The following is a 22,599-nucleotide window of genomic DNA, read 5'->3' on the forward strand; positions in this document are numbered from 1 at the left end:
TACCTCATGCCTGCCTAACCGTGCTCTGTTCGTAGTTCCTCTCCTCGTCCCGCAACTGCAGCCGCAACTACCACCACCAACATCAACCCCCAAACACCACCAACCATGGCCGATTCCGATTCTTCGCTGTCCTCTGCGCCCCCGACCGACGACGAGATGGAGGTCGAGGTTTCAGAAGCAAGCGCTGCAAAGGCCGTACCTCAGAAAAAGAAGAAGAAGAATGGCACAATCTTGACCTTTTTCAAGCATCGCTCGCCCTCGCCGCCTCCAAGAAAACGAGCGCCTTCTCCACCGCATGAGGCCGTACCAGAGGATAATCCAGACATTGCTGTACGTGTTGGACGCGTCCGTCGCGTCGTGACGCGCCGCATTGCACCGCAATCGCGCATAATCCTCCACCCAGACATCGCTAATGCCATGCGCTATAGTTCATTGTAATGTTTCGGTCGCGCTTCAACGACGCCTTTCCTCGCGGTTCGCCTCACGTAGGGCCCCAAGACATCGAACAGGGTGTCGCGGAGGAGACGCCGTCCGCCGATGTCGAAGGCTTACTATGCGCCCTGCTCGGGCTCGTCCTCAATCGCAAGAAACCTGTCGAGTCAGTCTGACCCCTTTGCCCTTCACAAATACATATTTCCCGGTCGCGTAGGCCTTACAGAGCGGATGGCATAGTGCACACGCTGACAAGTTGTGTGTTCTACAGGAAGGGTCACTACGGTCGCGCCCTCGAAGAGGCCATCCAAACCCAAAAATCACAATGGCCCACCAAATGGACTGGCAACCCCCTCAGTGGCGGTCGCAACTTCAACACAATGACAGCAGAAGAACGGGTAAGTCGCCGTCTATCCTGATCTCGCCAGATGCTAACTATCGCCCAGATCACCCTCCTCCACTCCCTCTGCCTCTGGAGCCTCAACCAGAACGAGCAAGTCAAGGTCATGATCAATACCGCGTACAAGTCTCGCACTACCAAGGACAAACAAGATACAAACATCCCGTTGTCGGTACAAGCGTGGGGTCGCGATGGTGACAAGCGCCGGTACTACCTGGTCGAAGGGCAGAATGACACCCACTTTCGCATCTACCGCGAGAGCGATCCCAAGCTCAAGAATGTACAGTGGATCAGTGTCGCTGGCTCAATCGATGAGCTAAGAGCGCTTGCGACGAAGCTGGAGGAAGTAGACGGACACAAAGAGGCCAAGGCACTCGGCGAGCGCATGCTTAATGCTGTGCCACGATTCGAGGCTTCAGAAAACGTATGTCCTCGTTCCTTCTATACATAGTCTCGTGCTAATCACCATGCAGAAACGCAAGCGACGAGAGTACACCCGTCAGCGCAAAGACGCTTTCACGCGCCCAGAACTCGGTTTCTCCCTATACGAAGGCCGCACCCGTGGCAAGCGCCAACGATATACGTTCGATGAAGAGGATGATTTCGACTCGGACAATACATCTGTACGTCGGTCAGGGCGGCAATCAGGCCGCGACACACCCGCTGCGCCTTCTGGTCCTACTGTCACCGCTAGCGGTCGACAGGTCCGGTCTCGAGCAACAGGTTTATACGGTGAGACGCTACTCAGTGGACAAGTCACCGATCACCCATCGCCTGCAACTGGCGATTACGTACGGTCTGATGTGTCGGAGGAGCCTGGCCCTGGCCGATCAACCCGCGCCGCCAACAGGGGCACTACCAACGGCCGCTCACTGAACCGGACAGTAGATTCCGAAGATGAGGAGGATGCGACATCTTGGGATGGTGGAGATGACGAGGAGGAAGAGCCAGATCAGATGGAGCTCGACGATGATGAAGACGATGCGGCGGAGGATTCGTCAGATGAAGAGGAGGAACCACACAGCCTCATGGTCACCCTGCGTTACCGGAAAGGCGCAACGGATGGCTCTGCTGCTCCCGATCAAGACGCACCCATGGCAAATGGCGTCGACCACGATGCTACTGCTGCGACAGTAGGCGACACAGGCGCGCCAAAACAGCCCGAGATTGCGCCTGCCCCAGAAACCTCAGCCCCTACATCCGAGCCCAGTTCCACAATGAACGGATCCTCCCAACCCGTCATCCCCGTCGCAAACCAACAGCTTCCTACAGGCAACCCAGAAGCACTCCCAAAACTCGACGGCTTCTTCTCCGCCCCAACGCCGCCGTACAGCGCCCCCGAAGAGGCACCAAAACACCAGACTCCCGTCGACGTCCCCACCAATTCTTATGAAGCACCTCCACCACCGCAACATCCCACACCTGCTCCTACCGCCAGCTGGCAATAGATCTGCCTGCGCACTTAATCAAGCCGTTTTCTCATGCATGCTACACATCATCTCCCAAATCCCATGTGCGGCAGTCTTTGATTCAATTCTACCAACGTTTTTCTTTTCCTGTCCTGTCCCTGTCATAGCTAGAGAAAGACAGATACCCATGGCGTTTTCCATTTCTTTACCTCCTGTACCTGAAGATGGGAGCTGAGATTAAGGTGTTGTCTCTCGTTAGGTTAGCGTTGTATTAGGATACGTACGGGCATCGGATGTCTACAGTTATCTCGGGTGTTGCTCATGAGTGGTAGACAATGGCACTTTTACACAAAGGGATGATAGCCTGGGTGGCTGGGATACAGATACTCGGTCTGCACTGAGGGGTGTGTGGGAGGAGAAGTTCAAAGGATGCAACTTGTGTTGTCATTATGAGCAGCTGTGCGATTGTGTTGTGATGCTTCTTGTGAACCAGGTACATTGACAGTATCGTGAGCTTCGCTAGATACGAAGCTCACGATACTGTCAATGTACCTGGGCATACGTCTTGCTCTAGGTACATTGGGGTTCGTACTCCGTCGAGTAAATATGGACCTGATGCGCCGAAAGCAAGACGTATGCTTTCGCTCCACAACGCCGCCGCCGCTACTGGTATTATATACATTCAGTCATGTCATCGTACAAATATCTGTCCACTTCACCTCGGTAAAGCGCCTGGTATGGCTCCCGCAATGCCCGTCGTAGTCCGGCTCTGCAGTTTCGGTCTCCCCGACCCCTTGGGCCGGTCTCTCTGCTCGCCGCGCCACCGCATGCCGTCTTCCCGGGTATTTCTACTCTGGCTACGAGAGTCTGTTGCACTAGGTTTCCTAACCCCAGCTCTGATCTCCGCTTCTCGCATCTTCTGGCCTTCTGCTTCTATGCGCTCTTCTAGGGTGGCGTTTTCGGCGATGGGGCTGGGGATGAAGGATGTTGAGCCAGGAGCTGTGCCGTTTCCTTCCATGACGGCGATTTCGTCGTCCTCATCCTCTTCGTTCTCGCCGGCTGCGTCGGCATCCTCTGTGGCGCCGCCGCGTGTGTTGTGTTTGCGGGGCCAGAGTGATGGGAGCACGATTTGCTGGAAGCGGGGCTCTACGGCTCGTTCGTCGAACCAGGCGTGGACGCGGGATTCGATGAGCTGGGCGATTTTGGGTACGTCTTGAAGTCGTGATCGCGAACCGACTAGGGAACGCACGGAGAGGTCGAGACGGTAGTCGTCTAGGAAGGTGAAGGCTAATGTCGTGGGACGGTGTGGTGGAGCACCTGATGAGGATGCTGGTCGGCTCGGCGAGGAACCTCGGTGTGTGTTTGATGTTGGCGATGGCATGGGCGCGGTGGTTGGTGGAGGCGAGGAGGAGGGTATGAAGGATACGGCGAGGGTTCCTGAGAATCGGACAATGCTCACAGCGAGTGCGACTGGCAAGACTGCGGACATGGGTTTCGGCCAGTTCAGGTTCAGTGTCGTCTCTACGCCGATGGTAATGACATCGCTCAGATCAACGTCCATGCGCGCTTGCAGTCTCTCCTTCTCATCCGTATTGCCTGGCCCGTACCAGAATCCGTCTTCTGCTGGCATGACTCTGCAGTTGCTGAATATGGGGAACTCATCACCCAATGCTATCTCCGTCACTCTGATCTCGCCTATCCAATCCGGCTTGCTGCCCGTGTTCAAGATGTCGGTGAGGGAGGTAAGGATCGCATCGTCCTGTCGCGCATCGGCTCTCAGCTGTGCGATTGTTTGCGCAATGAGCACATTGAACCAATCTAAGCTCTCTGGTTGGTGTCCCTTTACGTTGTAATACGTCTTTGCGAGGATAGTCTGTATGCTTGGGCCTCCCCTGCTCTCCTCGCCCTTTCGTATTATACTTCTGGATGGTTTATGCCGTAAGGAGAGAGACGTCGAGTTTGCGCGCGTTCTAAGTTGCTTATACGACTGTTGGTGTGCTAAAGTTCGAGCTCGGCGGAGCGAGTTGAGATGCAATGCGCGGTCGTCGGCGGACGGCGGCTCTCCGAAGATGAAGAACTTTATGAAGCAGAACATCAAAATCGCAATCGAGAGCTGGCCGAGTAGGAAACCTTGTGTGAAGGAGAGTCTGTAGTAAGTTAGCGGGGTCTCTGCATTTGATGGGCAACTGTACGATGACGAGCCGCCCTGTGTAACGGGCAGCGCCACGGGCGTGGGCACTGCTTTGACCATAGTCGCGACTGGAGAGTTGCTACCGCGTTGATAATTGCATGTTGGGTGTGGATGGTGATTTCGAGCAGAGGCTGAAGACGTAATTGTGCATCGGGATCTTGGAAGGATGCCGACCTAGCCATATCGATAAGCCTCCTAACCACTCCACGCCCATCTCCGCAGCCCCGAGGTCTCCCCAGACTCAGACCCGCGACGAGGCACGACTCTACCTAGGATGCCCCTTCTCTCCAAGGTCGTCACCTTCAGGACCCCCACCAACCGCGCCGCTGCCATCAAGGCGAACAGAGTCATCCGATCCATCAAGAGCCGATACCGCGCCCAGGCCTTCCTGTTCCTCGCGTACCACTTCTTCCTCACGTCGCCTATGCACCTCGACATCTTCATCATGTTCTTCATTCTCGTCAGCAACTTCATGAACCGCCAACAGGCCTTTCCCAGCCAATTGGTCATCGAGGGGCTCCGCTTTCTGATCGACGAGAGGAGGTTCATCATGCCTTGAGTGCTAGTCCTACCAAGCCTCACTTCCGACGCGATACAGAGATACCCTGGATTACTCGCGTATACATATCAAGTGCGCGACGTGGCTTCGTTGCCCCTTCACCTGAACCAGACGGAGATAGCGGCAGTTGCAAGTCCGATTGGTTGCCAAGCTCCCCACCATCTGGACCAGTTCAAGATCGCATACCATTGTAGCGTCTTCAACCTCCTTATGGATTTCGATACCCAAAGTCAGAGCCTCTCGCCAGGCGCTGCAACTCACAACCCCAATCTCATCCTTCCCGCAACTTGCGACCCACCATCTGAGCACAATCCGCCCAAGCGAGCAGTATGGATAGTAGGTCATCAAGCATGTTGCCTTGGTCACGATAGCTAACATCTACTCAGGTCTTCGGAGCGACCGGCCACATGGGACGATCCCTCGTTCGAGCGATACTAGCGCACGGCGACCAATGCACCGCGGTGGGATGGACCGAAGAGAACACACCTGAACAGATGGATAAGTGGAAGAACAGAAATTGCTTGGGTTTGCTATGCGACGTGAGAGTGCGCGAGACAGTGGATCAGGTCATCAGGAAGAGCATCGAGTACTGGGGCCAGGTGGATGTCATAGCGAACAGCACCGGCTACGGCGTCATAGCAGCATGCGAGGACCAGGACGAGTACGACCTGCGCAATCAATTCACCACAAACTTTCTCGGGACCCTACACATCTTGCAACTCTCCCTCCCCTACTTTCGCTCACAAAACTCCGGTCGATACCTCATATTCTCATCCACGGCTGGAGCCCTTGGCGTGCCTGGCCTCGGCCCGTACTGTGCGACCAAGTACGCCGTGGAAGGGCTCATAGAGTCGATGTTGTACGAAGTCGATATCTTCAACATCAAAGCAACACTGGTCGAGCCTGGACATGTTCGATTGGACGAGCCAGATGACAACATATTACCACCCAGCTATACTTCAATGCCTGTTCCAGGAACAGGTCCGCCGAAGCCGAAACGTTACGGTCATTTCTTCGTGAAACCGAACCCAAGCGAGCCCTATGCGGGACTGACAAGCCCGGCGCAACACGCGCGACGGATGGTACAGTGGCTGAACGACAGACAACCGGTGAGCGCAGTGAAGAGCGCAGAGCTGGTGTGGCAACTGGGTCATTGCAGCTATCCTCCGTTGCGATTGATTCTGGGTAGCTACGCCGTGGAAAGTATTCGTGACAGACTAAAGAGCATCACTGAAGAGGTAGGCATTATCCTTTTTCCGTTACGCCTAACATGTTAATTCTTTGCAGATCGAGGATTGGAAACATCTTTCGTTCCCTGTTTCCATGCCTCCGGAGGAAGAAGATGGAAAGGATAATCTCAAAGAGGAACAGGAGCAAGACGATGAACAGATGCAGGACTGAAGAGGACTTCCGCTATTGGTACAACTAACGCGCGGAATTCCCATGCTTGTACCCGATTATACAGATACCACAACTTCGAATCACATCGCTTAAACAAAATGCGACAAATGACACATCAGCTTTTTGAACGTTTACAGTATTGCGTTGTGGTTACTCGTTCCATGGACATGTCGAAATCAACGAAGCCAATCCTTTCTCGGCTTATGGCCATCGCAGTCGGGTCAGCTCGCTTCGCATGCTGTGCCACCTTGATCTATATGTATAACGGGTTTGAGAACACGCGATGCGAACTTGTTTGCTGCTTCCTTTGTTGCACGAGGTTTGCTTGTTACTTACTTACCGTGCTTTCTAGATGCATCTATTACTTCATCTTGTCCCTTCCACCATCTCAAATCTTTCAATCCCACACCAGACTGCTATCATGGACAATGAAATTCGACCGGCCTGGCAGTCCCCGACTTTCGCTCCTAATTCTCCTGGGACTGGTCGAGATAGCTGGAAAACCGCTCCAGGCTCACCGAGAGAAGACTTCAGATTCAACATTGACGCTGTTACTAAGGAATGCAGAACACATTCCAGTGATGTTGAGAAGTCGAGTAGAGAGCCATACGTACCGAGGCGGGATTACAACGAAAAGTTTGACCATGCCGGACATGATCCAGATATCGACGGCATCGACTGGAGACCTGGCTTCAAAAACCAGTTTCCATGGATCGGCTTTGCGGGACTCGTGGTCATCTTCGTGGCAACTGCTACGGCTGTCATCATTCTGGTCTCTTCCCACAAGAAGCGAGTCAAGGACTGGCCATTTACGAGGTAAGACTAGCAGACACAGTTTCAGTCAGCTTGGAACTAATGAAACAGTTTTCCGGCTCAGCCCAACGTCCTTCTGAATATCGCGAACCAGATCCAGAATCTGGGGTTGATCACTCTGGTCAGCCATGGACTGGCGATCGCGTGGTGGAGAACAGCCTTGCGCGGTAGCTCTCTCCGCGTGTTACATAAGAATCATGCATATTCTTACAGCTTCTACGCGATTGTTACCTCCGGCAGGTACTTCAACCTGGTCGCCCTTGCCGCGCTTATGACCAAATTCGCTGTCGTCGATAGCACTCTCTTCCAAAAAGCGACCAGGACAATCGTAACTCAGCAAAAGGAGTACGCCAATTCCACCATGACTGGATGGGTTGAGAGAGACTGGCCTGCGAATTTTGGCGGGATACCGGGGGCAGATGGTCATATCAAGACGGTGGATGCGGCATGGGCCAGCGTCTTGGATGCATACAACGGCAAGCTCGCCAATAGCAAGGTGCACGATTCCCTCAATGACACGGCATCTTTCTTCGATTGTCCCTATAGACAGGAATGCAGTGGTTCTATCGAAGGCTTAGGCTTTGCGTTCGATTGCACCACCGAATACGAAGATGTCGACTATGGGCTACGGCAGTGGGAGAGATCTGAATCTTTCGGCACACCTCATTTGTTGTGGGATGTCAAATTTAGACCATCATGGGCAAGCGAAACCAAGACATACGCCAGTATCGAACTTGAGATGCGGTGTGTCGACAGCCACGCTGGGGAGGACGAGCATTCCTGTCCAGGGACCATGAATATCCGCACATGCGATATTAGGCCCGCAGTTGTTCGGTACCCCGTTACGGTCATGGTACCAAGTAAAGAAGAACTAGACGGCGGAAATATCGTTACACATGTCAAGTTCTTCAATGACGACCGGTTCTGGAGTACCGGTACTAACCTGAACGATATCACCCAAATCGACGACTTGAAGGTGCTGAATACCGCCAAGCTCAACGAGTACTTCAACGAGACCTCTACTGTCGGAGCATTGGCCTACATCATGAACAACCTCTACGAATCCTCCGCAAATATCAGCCACGGTTCCACTTGGGACATCGTCGCGCGAGGCGCATCAGCTCAATCCATCTTCTACGCTGAATCAGATGAAGCAGAGGACCGCTGCTGGTACAACATTAAGAAACCTGGTCGAGATGACCCTACCATCGAGCTCTTGCGCAAACTCAATACCTTGAGTTTCGTAACCTCTCTGTACATCAAAGGCGCACCCACAACCGATGTAGACGAACGCAAAGCCCTCGGCATGGCCAGCCAAAACATTACCATATCCGTCACCGGCATCGTAGAAGAATACCTCACCTCCTCCGCCTACGTCTTCGGCGCCCTCGCAGCAACCTTCATCACCGTCATACTCGTCCTACCCGTCTACTGGGGTTTCTGGCAACTCGGTCGCAAAGTCACTCTAGGTCCACTAGAGATCTCACAAGCATTCGGTGCGCCCATCATCGCGCCCGACAAGATGAAAGCATACCACGGCGACTTCGACCAGGTGCTTGAAGATGTTGGGAGACAGGGGAGTGCAGTATGGGCAGCTCAGCAATGCGCCGCCGGGGCAGATGGGACTTGCGGAGCCGGAGAGGGTGGTTGTGCCCAAGGCTAGTCATCGGTGGCGGGTTAGTGGGCAGAGGGAGAACAGGAGAATTGGGCTGGCTGCAGTCTTTGGAGGTGCGGTCGCTGCTACCATGTCGGGCAATGCGAGGGATTGAGTGTGATCTGATGAAGTGTCGTGGGTAATACGAGTGCGAGGCAAGGGCGAGTCTGTGCAGTCGTCCGGATTGCAGTATCTGATAATCAACGGATAATGACTTAATGTATAATACAGGAAGGCGAATGCAGTAAGATAATGATGCAAGCGCAAAAAGACTACCTCCAGCTGCACAGGTTCCAAGTTCTTGTCATCTCGTCTGCCACGCTTCGCATCCCGCTGCTAGTGCGGGAGGGCCGGCGCTAGCCTCGCTTACGGCCACGTTTCAATCACGTGTGCTCATCACCAGCTCAAAAACATACTCTTTCCACCACAACGCCGCCAGGACGTGTACATTGGCAAAAAGAAAGATGTGTGTGTGGTGCATCGGCCGGGAATCGAACCCGGGGCTAGCCGAAACTGTCCTGCGGAGGATGGCAACGGCTAATTTTACCACTAAACCACCGATGCGGAGGCGGAGACCAGAGAACTTGGCTGCTTGATGGAAAGCTGGGCAAATTGATTGAATATATTGCAATTGTTCAAACAGTGACGAGTAGTTGGGTCGTCTGGATAGGAGAAAAGGTCAACTTTCCAGAGTTTGGTCCCACTCCCATGCATCCTGATTAGCTGTGTGGGTCGGACAAGGCGTTCGCCGAATTCGGGCAAGGCTGGGCTTGTTACGCCTAACACCAGATGTGTGTCCGCTCTACATGTCTCTTCCATCAAGCGATAGGTTCAGTCTCTCCGATTACCACCTCTATTCGCCAATGAATACACCCAAGAGCAATTAAAGCCACAACCAGTTCGGAATGAGACTGTCTTCCACACATTAGCACGCAGTTCACATGGCCAGTATGGCAGATGTAGTGCGTTGAGATTACCTAGGTAGTACTAGGCTGACACGTGTGGTATATATGATACGACTCCAGCCGCTAGTAGAGAGAAGGTAGCGGCAGGAAGACATTCGACTAGAGATCGGCACTCAATGGCGGCTGTATGAGAGGCGGGAGGCGCACTCATTGCCGATGTGGAAATCTTCCGGAGTGCGGGGACATTATCTACATGCAATCAATTCTCCGACGCTTGAACGTTTCAGCCCTTGTACGCCGCAACACCAAGACAATGTACATTAAACGTGACCCAGCCGCCAGAGGAAGGTAGCATATCTGGCTGGATACGAATCATCGCGAGTGGAAAGGATTGAACGATGCTCTCCTACGCGTGGGACAATATCCCAGCTTATCAACCCACCTACCTAATGAGGCCGAACGACCGCCCTTAATTGCAGCCACTACAGCAGTAAAGGTGTGCGTGGTAATCAGCGGTGGAGATTTACCATGAAAGACCACGTGGTATATCATTGGGTATGCCGCAGCAGCCCTCATCGCTGTAAGCCCTGAACAGCGCCGACAACCACAGCTCTTGATCCAACCCAAGAAACTACACCCACGATCATGCAGTTCTCTCTTCTCCTCGTCGCGGCGTATGCCTGCACCGCCTCCGCACGCCTGTCCTGGTCCTTGGCAAAAGCGTCCAACCCCACCGCCGACCAAAGAGACGCATACATTAAGATCGAAGCTGCAATGACAAAGGCCGTCGCTCGCTATGAGAAGTACTCCGACGCAAACAAGACGATTCGTGTGGCCTACGCCCCGGGTGTCCCTACTGCCGAGGCGAACTACAACGGCGATCTACGATTCGGCTCCAACCGCGCTTACATGACGGAAAGGACTGCGATGCATGAGATAAGCCACACGCTAGGAGTCGGCCAGACAGCGGCTTTTGACAGAAAGTGTGCTGCAGGCGACTGGCGCACGGCACTATCCCTGATCAGGAGCTTCGATGGAGCAAATGCGAAGATTACTTGCGGTGGTGGACACTTCTGGCCATACGGTATGACAAAAACGCGATGTTCCAACTGTACGTGAAACATAGACTGACTTGCCACGTCGATAATTCAGGCCTGAACTATGATACTGAGTGGAGCGAGACGAATGCAAACCGGCATGTGCAGTTGATTGAGGCTATGCTGACTGACGGGATGTGAGGTGGTTGTTTTCCAGTATACTGTTACAATTTAGCGTTTATACAATGCGAACGAGCCCCGATCAATCATTGTGCTACCATCGTTTACCAACTGAAGTGCTCCGTTGTCTTCCAACCTGCCGCAGACCATGCGGATAGGGCAACGATACATGTCTGAGTTTCCTCGCCGTCTATTGCTTCAACTTCCAGACGCTAATCATGTCGTCGCCGCGACTTTGTTTGAAAGAGACTGGGGGCTTCCAATACACAACCCTTTCGAACGAGCCCTGCTCCTTTCCTGTTCCGAGAAGATTGCCGGAGTCGTCGAACAGGCCATCAGCACCATCGGCTAGAAGGTTCCAGTGTACACCGTTCAGACCCCATGGCGGACCTTGAGCTTTCAGAGGCTTCCACATTGGAAATTCGAGGCACACGAGAACACCAGTTGGCGACAAAAGGCTCTTCATGCGATCGGCCCAATCTCTTCGCATCTCAGGAAGCAGGGCACACAGAAACTTGATCGACGTTATTAGCACTCGTTAGGAGCATGTCGGTCGGGACTCTTTGCATGCCGAACGTACTGTATAGTCGTAGATTAGATCGAAACCCTGGAAATCAGGTCCGAAATGAGCCTCGAATCCCTTTTGGAAGAAATCGCCGAGCACGACGTCAGCGACATGGCCAGCTGAAGGATCTAGATGAGATTTGACGTTCTCGTTGGCGGTATCCACTGCTCCTTGGGAAATTTCTAGACCCCATGTCCTGAAGCCATGACGTGCTAATAGCGCCACATCATGCCCCTTACCGCAGCCCTAATGCACGATGAGCCTCTTGTCAAGTACGCTCGTTACGAGACACCTACAGGCACAAATGCCTTCAACTGCCGTTGACTCTGGTCTCGGAACAGCGTCTCGCGATAAGGGTGTTCTTCAAGGAACATAGTCAGAGCAGGCGAAGCTTGGCCCCGATCCCACAGATCCTGTTCCTTCTGTTCCCACAGTTTGGCCCACCCGTCGCTCTGTGCATCCCGGGTGCTGGAACCGTTAGTTGTGGCTACGGAAGTGGCGGCACGTGGCGCTCCTTACCTGTAGCCATCAAAGTGGGAGACCAAGCGGGTCCTGTTTTCAGCAAACTGGGTTTCGGAACTCATGGTGCAGGTGCGGAAGGATGCAAGGATTCAGGATGTCACGGCAAAGCCTGGAAGCCGGTTCAGTGGTGATAGAGATCTGTTGATCCATGCGCCACGCTAACCTCGTGCCTGACGCTACCTGGCTGGAGACAGCGCATCCTTGACGTCACCCCACATTTTTACCAACAACACCAGTAACTTGCTTCGGGATACTTGCCTGCCCAATCGCGCGAGCTTGTGGTCTTTCGCACCCATCGATAGTGAGCCAGATACGGTAGGGTTTTAGGGTTACGGCTGTGCGGCTTAGAGCACGACCGGGGCGTGGCTATGGTAGTGCTGAGAACAACATCTCGTTGCATAGATCCAATATCGGAGTTAAGCACAGGCTATGTGCCTACCGACCCACATGGACACTACTGGACACAGCCGTTCTTGCCACTACGGCTAGCCAATAAAGACTATGCGGGAAGTCACTGCGTTGTGACGCCACAGCCTTGGGGACTTCAAGATTAACTTTGCTAGCCGACATCCGAATGATATTACCCGACTTCCTGCTTCCTCGCTTCAAAAGCCACATCTTGGCCATTCATAGGCCAAGACTTTGGAGTTGAACGTCATAGGGGCGCAGTAGGGAGAACAAGAATAGAGCTTTGCGCCTGGCAGCTGGTTCCGAGATGCCGTTTGGCTCCGCGAGAGCCACTCGGAGCTTGAGTCGTTGCAGTGCACTCGCTCACCGTTCCAATGCGCTGGCGCGTAGCACTTTCCATGAATCTTGGAGGGATGCCACTTGCGGCTCTACAAGAGTCACGGCAGGCGCACTCTCTTAGTATGAGTTCCGAAGCTTAGTGAGCGCCATACTCCTTCTCCTTCTCATCTCTCTGTCGGAGACTTATACCAGCACCCATGGGTCGCCTTCTCCTAAACTCAGTTCCACACAGCGCGCGGACTCTATACTATCTGCGTTACCGGGTCGCTGTTGTATTCTTCATACTTGCCCTATTCCAGCAACAACATCTGTACCTCACTAGTCGACAAGCACTCTTGGAAAAGTACTCTGCGACCAACTTCAACTCCCACAACGAAGGAGACCTACAGGCTCGATCTTGGCAACCCGATGACGAAAGTTCGAAGTTGGAAGAAGAGCTAATAGCAAACCGGGCGTCTTGGAAAGTGCTTGGCGAGGGCTGGGAGGGCAAGGTGTTCGCCTACGGAGACTCGGTTATCAAGACGTTCACACCAGGGCGGAGTCCATTCCGAAATTGCGCGCCAGATGCGTCCAAATGGCCAACGGAAATACCCGCATCACTACAATTTGGGGGTTCCGCTGCCGACGATGCGAACGCGACGAAGAACGGCTTCCTTCCCGTGAGAGCACATTTCATGGCTTCTACAACGCCTGGCGAACCGGCCGAGTGGCACCTCGTCACCCCTCTGCTCAAAGGCGGAAATCTTCGTTCACTTGCCAACAAACTGTCGTCGGAAGAAACGCCTATGGCTTATAGTCAGGTTGATGGACGCTATCGGCCAGCCTTCAACCAACTACTTGAGAATCTGGGTACTTTACACCGTGCAGGCTACTGTCACGATGATATCAAGCCAGCGAACATCTTTGTTCAAGACGAGTCCCACTGGGCAATCGGCGACTTGGGCAACATACGAGAAGTGTCACACCCCTACCACTCGTCGCGTATCTGGAAAGACAACGACCAGCTAGGGGATTGCCGCGCAAACGATGTGCTACGGGCTTTGCAGACATACCTGAAGTTTATCCAGTCTTCTGTTGCCGATGAAGACGACTTCAATGCAGCCTTGTATAAAGGCCAGACACCCTTGAGCAGACTCTTTTGGTGGACACTTGCCGATACACCACATATGAGTGCCAATGAACTTCGTCAACGTTCCCTTTCCGAGCACCCTTTAGCGGAGACAAAGGTGGATGACAGAGTCCCTGTACCTGCGCAACCTCATGCTTTTCTGAGCCTGTTCCCCGAGCGCGAGGCGGTCAAGCGGGCCACTGACCATGCACTTATGACACGGATGGACGAGAGAAGCGTACGACTTTGGGGCATGGTGTGGTTGTTCGGCGTGCCCCAGCCGGATCTTTGTTGAGCGACTTTTAGCGGTTTGTGGAGTTTGATACCCGAGGTACACGGCGTTTTATTACTACCTAATGAATTGATTCTTCATTTTTCCGGCAGAGAAGCAGGTTCCAAATTGTCTGGTGTTACAAAGTTTATCTGATGAAAGTGAAGAACTCCTGTTGCATCGGGTATCAGCCATCTTGGCAAGAACAATCTCCCACACGTTGTTTCCTGCATTGCAGTCAGTTTGGCTCCCGTTTGGTGGAGGGCACACCGCTTACCTGTAATACATGATCTCACCACCAGGGGCAGTCGTCGTAATCAATACCGCCGCCGGCGAAATCACCGTTCTGGTAACTCGTGTACGTCGTCCTTGCCCTGTTTATGCGGTCTTTCTCGTCCTTAACCACAGCTTCGAGCTCTTCCCTGTCAAGCTTATTATGTTTCTTGACATATTCGTAGACCTGGTACAGCGAGAACTTCTTCGCCTTTGTCTTTGTGTTCTCGTTGACCTTGTATTCGACACCAGCGTCGACGAGTTCCTGAGCCGTGACCTTCCACCACTTCCTGAGGTACTTCTCTTGCATGTAGAGATGGTACTTGCCACTCTTGAATCGCAATGGAGCACTGGAAACAGGAGGCAACGCTCCACTAGCTCTGCGTTCTGCGTTCCACTGGTCGATGGCTCTCCGGATGATGTGATCGCGTGGTAGGTTTCTGCAGCAATCGCTGGATATCCATCCAAGGTACTGTTCGTCGAAGCGACTGATGTGCGCTAGTGTGTTCCCCCTGTGCTTCCCGGTTTGAATGAAGTAACTGTGCAGAGGGTTCCTGCGCGCGGACTCCGCGTCTGGAGATTGCTCGTTGATGTATTCGCGTTGTACGTCGAAAGACCCGGGGCCTTTACCCCGCCCGGCGTTGTTCCTTGGTGACGCGCCATAAGGCGAGCTGCGGTAGCCCTGGGTATGGCTCTTCTGCGGTGCCCGACCGTGGTAAGACATGGTAGATGTAGTTGGTAGTGTAGTGTGAAAGTACTTTTGCAAAAAGAGGAAATGATGGTGGGTACGAAAGAAATGGTAGCGAGCGCGCGTCCAGATAATCCTTCTCTCTCCACCTGAACCAGTGACGCCTGCGGAACCGGAGAAAGTACCGACAGCGAAGTTTCGCGATCACCGTTGGTGCTTATCGATAAGGCACGTGTTCACGCGTCTCCCGAGGTCCAACCGTAAGAGGAATAGACTCCTCACATTGAGATATCCAACCTTGGAAGGAACGTGGTTTGCAGTCCTGGTCAGACTGCTTCCGCTACCATTGAGCACACATACCGATTTACAAGTCGAATGACTCCAAATGACACTTCTCGGGGTGCTTCTAGACAGCCTCCGTTGTGGCGAACCACTTCGCTGCATCAAATGACTGGTCTTGAGGTCTGCTTTCGTTTTGAGCGAGTGCTGTGGTAGCAATAACCATGGCGAGGATCTTCGTACAAAGTGCACGAATGAACAGTATCTCCTTGGGAAGGAAATGGAAAAGAACAGCCAGCCTGCGTCATCGCATACAGCAGTCAGTTTGGGCTTCAAAAGATGCTGTAGCAGGTGCAGTCATGCAATTTGCAACTACAGCTGTAGTCCTACCAGTCATTGCTCCTACGACCTTTGTTTTGCTAGTCAAACCTGCCCATTGCCGGATGGGAAGTATTTGCAGGTATCCGCTCTGTGACACGTCATCTGTCCAATGAACTGTACCTAGACGGTACCGCCGTCGAATTCTTTGTACTCATTCACAGTACATAGCATATGATCACGAGACGAAATTGTGTCCGCAGTAGCGAATAGCAGCTGTTATATGCATGCGGTGAGTGACATGCGGTGAGGAAGTCTTCAGAAAACGAGGCGGGTAACGGACCGGGGTGAAGCTTGTATGAGTCGCGTGGCTTGGGCGGCTAGCGTGCGGATCATGACATCGCCAACACCACCCTCCGTCCTCCTGTTGAACACGACCCTCAACGTCGATTTTGTTTATGGCGACTCACGAGAGCACTTGGCAATGATCAAAGGCAACGGTACTTGCGGGAATGGCACCAGCGACCCCAACGACCCTTACGGCACGCGCCGGCCGCAGCGCGCTTTCCACCTCCAAGTCTCCCTCTCCGCCGCGCTTGGCCTAGTGGCCTTCCTGGCCTTTTGCGTGCGTACTCGCAGTATTGTCTTCCGACCTACCTGCTGACTGGTCATATTAGTTCCTTCGCCCACGATGGAAAGGCCTCTACTCTGCGCGCAAGAAGCAGAACAACCTCGCGACATCGCTGCCCGACCTTCCCGATAGCTTCTTCGGCTGGGTTATACCGTTATGGAGGATCACCGACGAGCAGGTGCTCGCCTCAGCCGGTCTCGACGCCTACGTATACCTCGCTTTCTTCAAGATGGCTATCAAGTTCCTGCTGGTCACGCTGTTCTTTGCGTTAGCCGTCATCAAACCAGTCCACGACACACATCAGGACAAGGAGGGAAAGAAGTCTTCGATTGACAAGAAGCCCAGTCTTGAGCGCATTGAAATACGAAGCACACTTTCGACATTTGCCTCCGGCTACGAACAATACACCGACTATCTGTGGATGTATCTTGTATTCGTGTACCTCTTCACCGCCCTCATAATGTACTTGATCGTTTCGGAAACGAGGAGGATAATCGATGTCCGGCAAGAGTATCTGGGAAGCCAGACTACCATCACCGACCGGACCATCAGATTATCTGGTATTCCTATCGACCTACGGTCCGAGGACAAGATCAAGGACTTCATTATGGATCTCGGCATCGGCAAGGTCGAGAGCGTGACACTTTGCAGGAACTGGAAAGAGCTTGACGACAAAGTCGTCGAGAGACAAGCTGTCTTGCGGAAATTGGAGGAGGCCTGGACTGTTCATCTTGGAAGCCGAAGCGTGGAACGAAGCTTGGAGACTCTTCCGGTGGTCCAGCCACATCCGCCACAACATACTGAGGATAGCGGCAACGAGGAGAGCGAGACGAGCCACTTCCTGAGCGACGCAGAACGAGACCCTGGCCACATCAGCCCTTATGCGCAGCAGCGCCCGACAGCGAAGATCTGGTACGGCCGCTTCAAGCTGACATATAAGAGGGTAGATGCCATTGACTACTATGAAGAGAAACTGCGCGGACTCGACGACGATATTCGGGCGCTGCGCAAGAAAGAATTCGAGCCGACTCCGTTGGCGTTTGTGACTATGGACAGCGTTGCAAGTGCGCAAATGGCCATCCAGGCTGTGCTCGACCCTTCGCCACTACAGCTCTTGGCCCACACAAGTCCGGCACCACAGGACGTAGTTTGGTCAAACACATATTTGTCTCGCGGCCAAAGAATGTTTCGATCTTGGTCGATTACGATCGCTATTGGTGTATTGAGCGTCTTCTGGACAGTCCTGTTCGTACCTATCGCCGGTGCTTTGAACACGTGCTCCATTCAAGAGGTACTGCCCGGTCTGGCAAATCTGCTGCACGAGCACCCTAACCTCGAGGTTCTTTTCAACAATCAACTCCCTACGTTGGCAGTCTCTCTGATCAACGTGCTTGTACCGTTTTTGTACGATTGTAAGTGTGCCAGCCGTCAACAGTCAATGTCTGCCATGTTAACACTCTTTAGGGCTTGCCAACAAGCAAGGGATGATCTCACAGGGCGATGTTGAGCTTTCAGTAATTTCGAAGAACTTCTTCTTCGTCTTCTTCAACTTCTTCATTCTCTTCACCATACTGGGAACTGCTTCCGGTTTCCTGGCGATGCTTGAACGCTTCGCCGAGAAGCTTACAAGCGCTACGCAAATTGCATACGCCTTGGCTACATCGCTCTCTAATCTACTCGGCTTTTACACCAACTTCATCATCCTTCAAGGATTCGGATTGTTCCCATTCCGACTTTTGGAGTTTGGAGCCCTTTCTCTGTACCCGGTCTATCTGATTGGCGCCAAGACTCCAAGAGATTACGCCGAACTGGTACAACCACCGGTCTTCAGTTACGGGTTTTTCTTGCCGCAAACTATCTTGATCTTCATCATCTGTATCGTCTACAGTGTGTTGCAAGACTCATGGATGGTTCTGCTCACTGGCTTGGCCTATTTCATGATCGGACACTTTGTGCACAAGTATCAACTCTTGTATGCAATGGAGCACAGACAACACTCGACTGGCAAAGGCTGGACAATGATGTGTGACCGCGTTCTCGTCGGTGTCGTACTGTTCCAAATCACTGTGGCTGGTCAACTGGCTCTGAAGAAGGCGTTCAAACGGGCCGTCATGGTAGCGCCGCTCGTAGTCTGCACACTGTGGTTCCTTGTTGTGTTTGCGCGCACTTATCGGCCACTGATGAAGTTCATCGCTTTACGGAGCCTGCGAAGTCCGGAACAATCGGAGCTTGGACGCGACGTTCAAGAAGAAGCGGTTGCCAACGGGCAAGCAGGCAGACTTACACTAGATGAAGCCCGTGAACGTGGCCTGCGGTTCCAGAACCCTAGTATCATCATGCCTTTGGATGATGTATGGCTACTACAGAAACATGGAAGGCCTCAGAACGGATCTCATGGATCTGGGACCGATGATGCTAATGGCAGCTGGGAATAGCCCAAGCGCACTTTCCTCGACAAGTTTAGGGATGTTCCTTCTTGTATGCATCGGACATCCTTACCACCTTGTATAGTCGTCGTTCTTTCCTGGTTTGTGTTTGTTGATACCCACTACCGCAATGAATTTGGTTATGTTCTTACCCCGTTGTACCTCACGTTCTTCACCCACTCACCGCAGGCACTTCTGACGCGACACCCATACCACGCCACGCATTCTTTCGTCATTCGAAAGGAGTCACATCCTCTGAACTGGCTAACACTCCTCTGGTCTCCTTCCTGGTCATTATTATCAGCAACTCACCTTGAACCAACGGTGCACCTCCATCACGGGGGTGCTTCAATCACGTCTTCTCAGATATACCTTTCGCGTGGGGTGGCGGAAACCAAGTCCGAATCAGCGCTTCCTATCATCCAACTCGAACCTCTTCGGGTAGCCTCATTCTCGGAATTGCCAACCACGCGCATACTGTCTCTCACTCCGCCCCGTTCCCGCCGCGAACAAATGTCTCACGCAATGGACTACGCAATGACGACCCCACTCTTGGCTGACGCAACCCTATCGCAGACGAATCCATTGGACGAAGCCACCCCAAGCAATACAAGCAAAGCGCAATCGCCAGCCCCAAGACGCTCCGAAGTTCTTCGCCATGTCTTTCCTCGACCTTCACGAACCCGTATCCCTCATAGTCGCAAGACCTTACCTCGAGTTGCCAAAGCTGACCGTTCCAATACTGCTCTCGCATCCCGTCTACAATCTAGGCCGCGAGTGGCCTTTCACAGATACATCACTTCGCTCTTCGGTAGCGCCGCAGATCGTAATGTGATAGCAGACAGTCCGGAAGCAAGATCGCGAGCATCCAGCTTTGGGTCCAGACCGGGGTCCTCGTTATACGGCTCAGTACCCAGCCTAGACATGGTCTCGCCTGCCACATTCATGTTCAGTGGACCAAGCCTCCGCTCCGTAGGGTCTTACAGCGACTCGTTGTCTCGCCTTCCCAGTCTCGCAGAAACTAATAGCGACGTACAACTACTACGACGAGCGCGGACCGACTCGTTTTCAATGCTCGACAGTGCCAGCATCATTGAGGATGCAATCCTGGAGCCCGGTACCGATCAAGGCATCACTCGAACTGTGACTGATGTTCTACTCGGCGTTCGCACACCGTCGGAAGAAGATGAAAGCCCTTTTGTCATCGCGCTTGAGGACGGCTCTCCATTCTTTACTCCTGCACAAGGTCATGCTACGTGCAGTAATCCCAATCTTGTTGGGCACGCACCTACGTCTCCGGTTCGTACTTTTGCTATGCTGCTCTCACCGTACTTGAATACGGCTGCATGGAAGGCGTTGAGGCTGACAAATCGCGCTTGGTATCTTGCTTTGAGCGTGGCAGCACCACCGACCTTTCCTAACTCATACCACCTTCCAGTTGAGATTCTTCAGCACGTATACGATTACCTCGGCCCAAAAGATTTCAATGCCGTACGCCATACGTGCCGACACTGGATGCGGGCAAGTCTTGATAAGAAACTGCTCAATGCAATGCTAAGCAGAGGTGGTTGGCTGAGTAGCACTGGAAATACTACTTCCACAGCGCATAGTGCCGCTTTCCATCCTATTGCGACCGCTGCCTCGCATAGCGAAGAATGGTCACTGAGTCGATACCTTGCTCGGCAGTGTGCTTTGTCATCTGGATGGAGCGGCAACGGACTGGATAACAGAGCTGCTATCGTGGAACGCTCTGACATTGACTTCACTGAGCTAGCCAATGGGTATGCTAGCGGATTGGTATTCTCCACAAGTCTCTGCGGTCGGTTCGTATGTGTCGCACGAGAAACCCTAATCTACATCTACGACCTCGAGAGTGGACTTCCGGTGCCCATTACCAGCGTCGTATGCCCAAGAAGGGTCATTGAAATGAGCATGGACGTTTCCTCTGGTCGACACGCTATCGCTGCGCTCCTCGAAGGACGCATGGGCCTGGTTTGTGAGCTGCACTACGGACGCACAGTCGGAGGCAACGGTTCCGTCGATGTACATGTTGATGTTGATGGGCCGGAGAAGGGTGTCACCACATCTGCGTCTATTCAGACTAGCTGTATCAATGACTATGAGGCTGGTATGAGTCTTCAAGGACGCAACACGGCTCGAATGCATCGTCCATTCGTCCAAGAGCGAGATCCCACAACCTTCGATACGATTGGCGTACGGTCGAACAACCAGCGCATCAACCTCCACAATACGGACGATCATCAAACCCACGATCAACACTTCGTCAATCACGCATGGAACCTCAATATTTCCGGACCCTCACGAAGGCCTTCTGCCCATGGGCTTTGCACCTTCGAGTCATGTGTTCACACCGTCCCTGTCGAAAGAGGAACCACGACGATATACCGCCATCTCTGCGCCGAAGACGATCCACCACGCAGTGTCTCTATCTGCCCGCAACGTCGCTGCGTCGCCTTTGGATGTTCAGCAGGAATTGAGTTGCATTGGATTGATGCGCTCACAGGACAGAGTTTGAGTCGTTAGTTTCCGCTCACAGCGCCGAGTAAGTACAGGTCTCTTGGGTCTACCATGCGCCTAACATTCAGCAGGCGATCACCTGTACTTTCTTTCGCCACGACCAGGCTTCGAATCTGCCAAGAAGCTCCGTCTTATTTCCAGTGCAGCACATCCAGAAGATCGGCCTGCCATCAGCCGGAAGTTCTTCGGCCGGCCCACCATGACGTCTTTCTGGGGTTCATTTGGGTTTGAATCTGCGACGCATCGTCCAGGTTCACCTAGTTGTGATCACTATCATGCGCTTCCGCTAAGTGACGGGTATCACGTCCTGTTTATCGACCCTGTCAACGGCCTATTGACACTAGGCTGCGACGCACCTCTTGGCGGACCTACGAAGCTTCTTCGAAAGATCACGTTCACTCCGCCAGAACAGAACGCTGTACCAAGGCTGTATAGTGCGGCTGCGGATTTGTCGCAGGGAGTCCGCGCTATCGTGGCTTACGGCGACACTCTGCTATTGTACAGCCTTCCTCCAGACGTCATTCGTCTATCGCAGATGGAGCAAAGCGCTAAGAGCTGGGATGCCTATAATGCCTCTACGGCAGTCTCGCTGGGACATAAGAGGAACCATTGGCTAAACTAGTGGGATGAGCCATTTGCCTCTGATCAACCAAGACAACGCGACGGCGAGCATAGCAGCTCCATATGGCCACTCGCTATCAGTGGTACCGAGATTGCAAGGTTGACAGGCGTCTGTGAGCTTGCAATACAGACCCAACCTGAAGTACTGATCTGGGCATTCACACATACCTCCAAGTGCAAAACTTGGCGTCTACACAACTACGTTGACCCTGTTCTCGTTGAAAAGAGACTCGTCTGCAGAAACGGAATCATACACGGCGCCTCTTCCATCGACGGGTCCGGGGATGTCGTCATGACAGACGCGCCACAAGCTCCACATGTCCGCGAATCCATCAACCACCACGTTGTGCGAGACGAGATGGAGACAATTCAAGCAGAGAGGTCACTTCTTGGCGGATTCGATGGCAATGCATCTGGTGTTCTGAAGAGAGTACCGAAAGCACTGGCCGTGGAGAATGATGAGTGGGTGGATTACCTGGACGTAAGAGGTTGTGCAGAGGCTTGGTATGATGCTGATGGAGATGTGGTGATGTGGTATGGGGATTGAAGACTGATGGAGTTTCGAAGGGGAAACTGTGCGCACACGTTGAACATGGCGAGAGTAGTGGTAAGGATGATTGAGGAGTAAGCC

The 22,599-nt window shown here is 53.1% G+C and overlaps 9 protein-coding genes and 1 non-coding gene across 10 annotated transcripts; 6 read left to right on the top strand and 4 right to left on the bottom strand.

Moving 5' to 3' along the window:
* Positions 1-105: 105 nt before the first annotated feature.
* Positions 106-2,280, top strand: J4E84_003621 (uncharacterized protein; the record flags this gene model as incomplete). The annotated part of the gene is made up of 5 exons (XM_049386232.1): positions 106-330; positions 429-598; positions 704-830; positions 879-1,256; positions 1,306-2,280. The coding sequence occupies 5 exons, from the start codon at positions 106-108 to the stop codon at positions 2,278-2,280; spliced, it is 1,875 nt and encodes a 624-aa protein (XP_049246081.1).
* Positions 2,281-2,956: 676 nt separating this feature from the next.
* MMM1 (ERMES complex subunit mmm1) lies at positions 2,957-4,492 on the bottom strand (the record flags this gene model as incomplete). The annotated part of the gene is made up of 2 exons (XM_049386233.1): positions 2,957-4,388; positions 4,434-4,492. 2 exons carry the CDS (start codon positions 4,490-4,492, stop codon positions 2,957-2,959), a joined length of 1,491 nt encoding a protein of 496 aa, XP_049246082.1.
* A 214-nt stretch (positions 4,493-4,706) lies between these two features.
* Positions 4,707-6,392, top strand: J4E84_003623 (uncharacterized protein; the record flags this gene model as incomplete). The annotated part of the gene is made up of 4 exons (XM_049386234.1): positions 4,707-4,975; positions 5,186-5,327; positions 5,378-6,229; positions 6,279-6,392. 4 exons carry the CDS (start codon positions 4,707-4,709, stop codon positions 6,390-6,392), a joined length of 1,377 nt encoding a protein of 458 aa, XP_049246083.1.
* Positions 6,393-6,813: 421 nt separating this feature from the next.
* J4E84_003624 (uncharacterized protein) lies at positions 6,814-8,868 on the top strand (the record flags this gene model as incomplete). The annotated part of the gene is made up of 2 exons (XM_049386235.1): positions 6,814-7,208; positions 7,257-8,868. 2 exons carry the CDS (start codon positions 6,814-6,816, stop codon positions 8,866-8,868), a joined length of 2,007 nt encoding a protein of 668 aa, XP_049246084.1.
* Positions 8,869-9,335: 467 nt separating this feature from the next.
* Positions 9,336-9,423, bottom strand: J4E84_003625. Its single transcript has one exon. It is a non-coding gene; the product is annotated as a tRNA-Gly (tRNA).
* A 986-nt stretch (positions 9,424-10,409) lies between these two features.
* On the top strand, positions 10,410-11,002 carry J4E84_003626 (uncharacterized protein; the record flags this gene model as incomplete). Its single annotated transcript, XM_049386236.1, has 2 exons — positions 10,410-10,848; positions 10,917-11,002. The coding sequence occupies 2 exons, from the start codon at positions 10,410-10,412 to the stop codon at positions 11,000-11,002; spliced, it is 525 nt and encodes a 174-aa protein (XP_049246085.1).
* Positions 11,003-11,171: 169 nt separating this feature from the next.
* Positions 11,172-12,130, bottom strand: J4E84_003627 (uncharacterized protein; the record flags this gene model as incomplete). Its single annotated transcript, XM_049386237.1, has 4 exons — positions 11,172-11,495; positions 11,562-11,792; positions 11,843-12,014; positions 12,066-12,130. 4 exons carry the CDS (start codon positions 12,128-12,130, stop codon positions 11,172-11,174), a joined length of 792 nt encoding a protein of 263 aa, XP_049246086.1.
* An 882-nt stretch (positions 12,131-13,012) lies between these two features.
* On the top strand, positions 13,013-14,218 carry J4E84_003628 (uncharacterized protein; the record flags this gene model as incomplete). The annotated part of the gene is made up of 1 exon (XM_049386238.1): positions 13,013-14,218. The coding sequence occupies one exon, from the start codon at positions 13,013-13,015 to the stop codon at positions 14,216-14,218; it is 1,206 nt and encodes a 401-aa protein (XP_049246087.1).
* Positions 14,219-14,486: 268 nt separating this feature from the next.
* On the bottom strand, positions 14,487-15,191 carry J4E84_003629 (uncharacterized protein; the record flags this gene model as incomplete). The annotated part of the gene is made up of 1 exon (XM_049386239.1): positions 14,487-15,191. The coding sequence occupies one exon, from the start codon at positions 15,189-15,191 to the stop codon at positions 14,487-14,489; it is 705 nt and encodes a 234-aa protein (XP_049246088.1).
* A 1,045-nt stretch (positions 15,192-16,236) lies between these two features.
* Positions 16,237-18,818, top strand: J4E84_003630 (uncharacterized protein; the record flags this gene model as incomplete). The annotated part of the gene is made up of 3 exons (XM_049386240.1): positions 16,237-16,377; positions 16,430-17,795; positions 17,848-18,818. 3 exons carry the CDS (start codon positions 16,237-16,239, stop codon positions 18,816-18,818), a joined length of 2,478 nt encoding a protein of 825 aa, XP_049246089.1.
* Between the last annotated feature and the right edge of the window lie 3,781 nt (positions 18,819-22,599).

The sequence above is a fragment of the Alternaria hordeiaustralica genome, assembly GCF_023758085.1.
Source record: "Alternaria hordeiaustralica strain BMP 2776 chromosome Unknown scaffold_5, whole genome shotgun sequence".
NCBI classification, from domain to species: domain Eukaryota; kingdom Fungi; phylum Ascomycota; class Dothideomycetes; order Pleosporales; family Pleosporaceae; genus Alternaria; species Alternaria hordeiaustralica.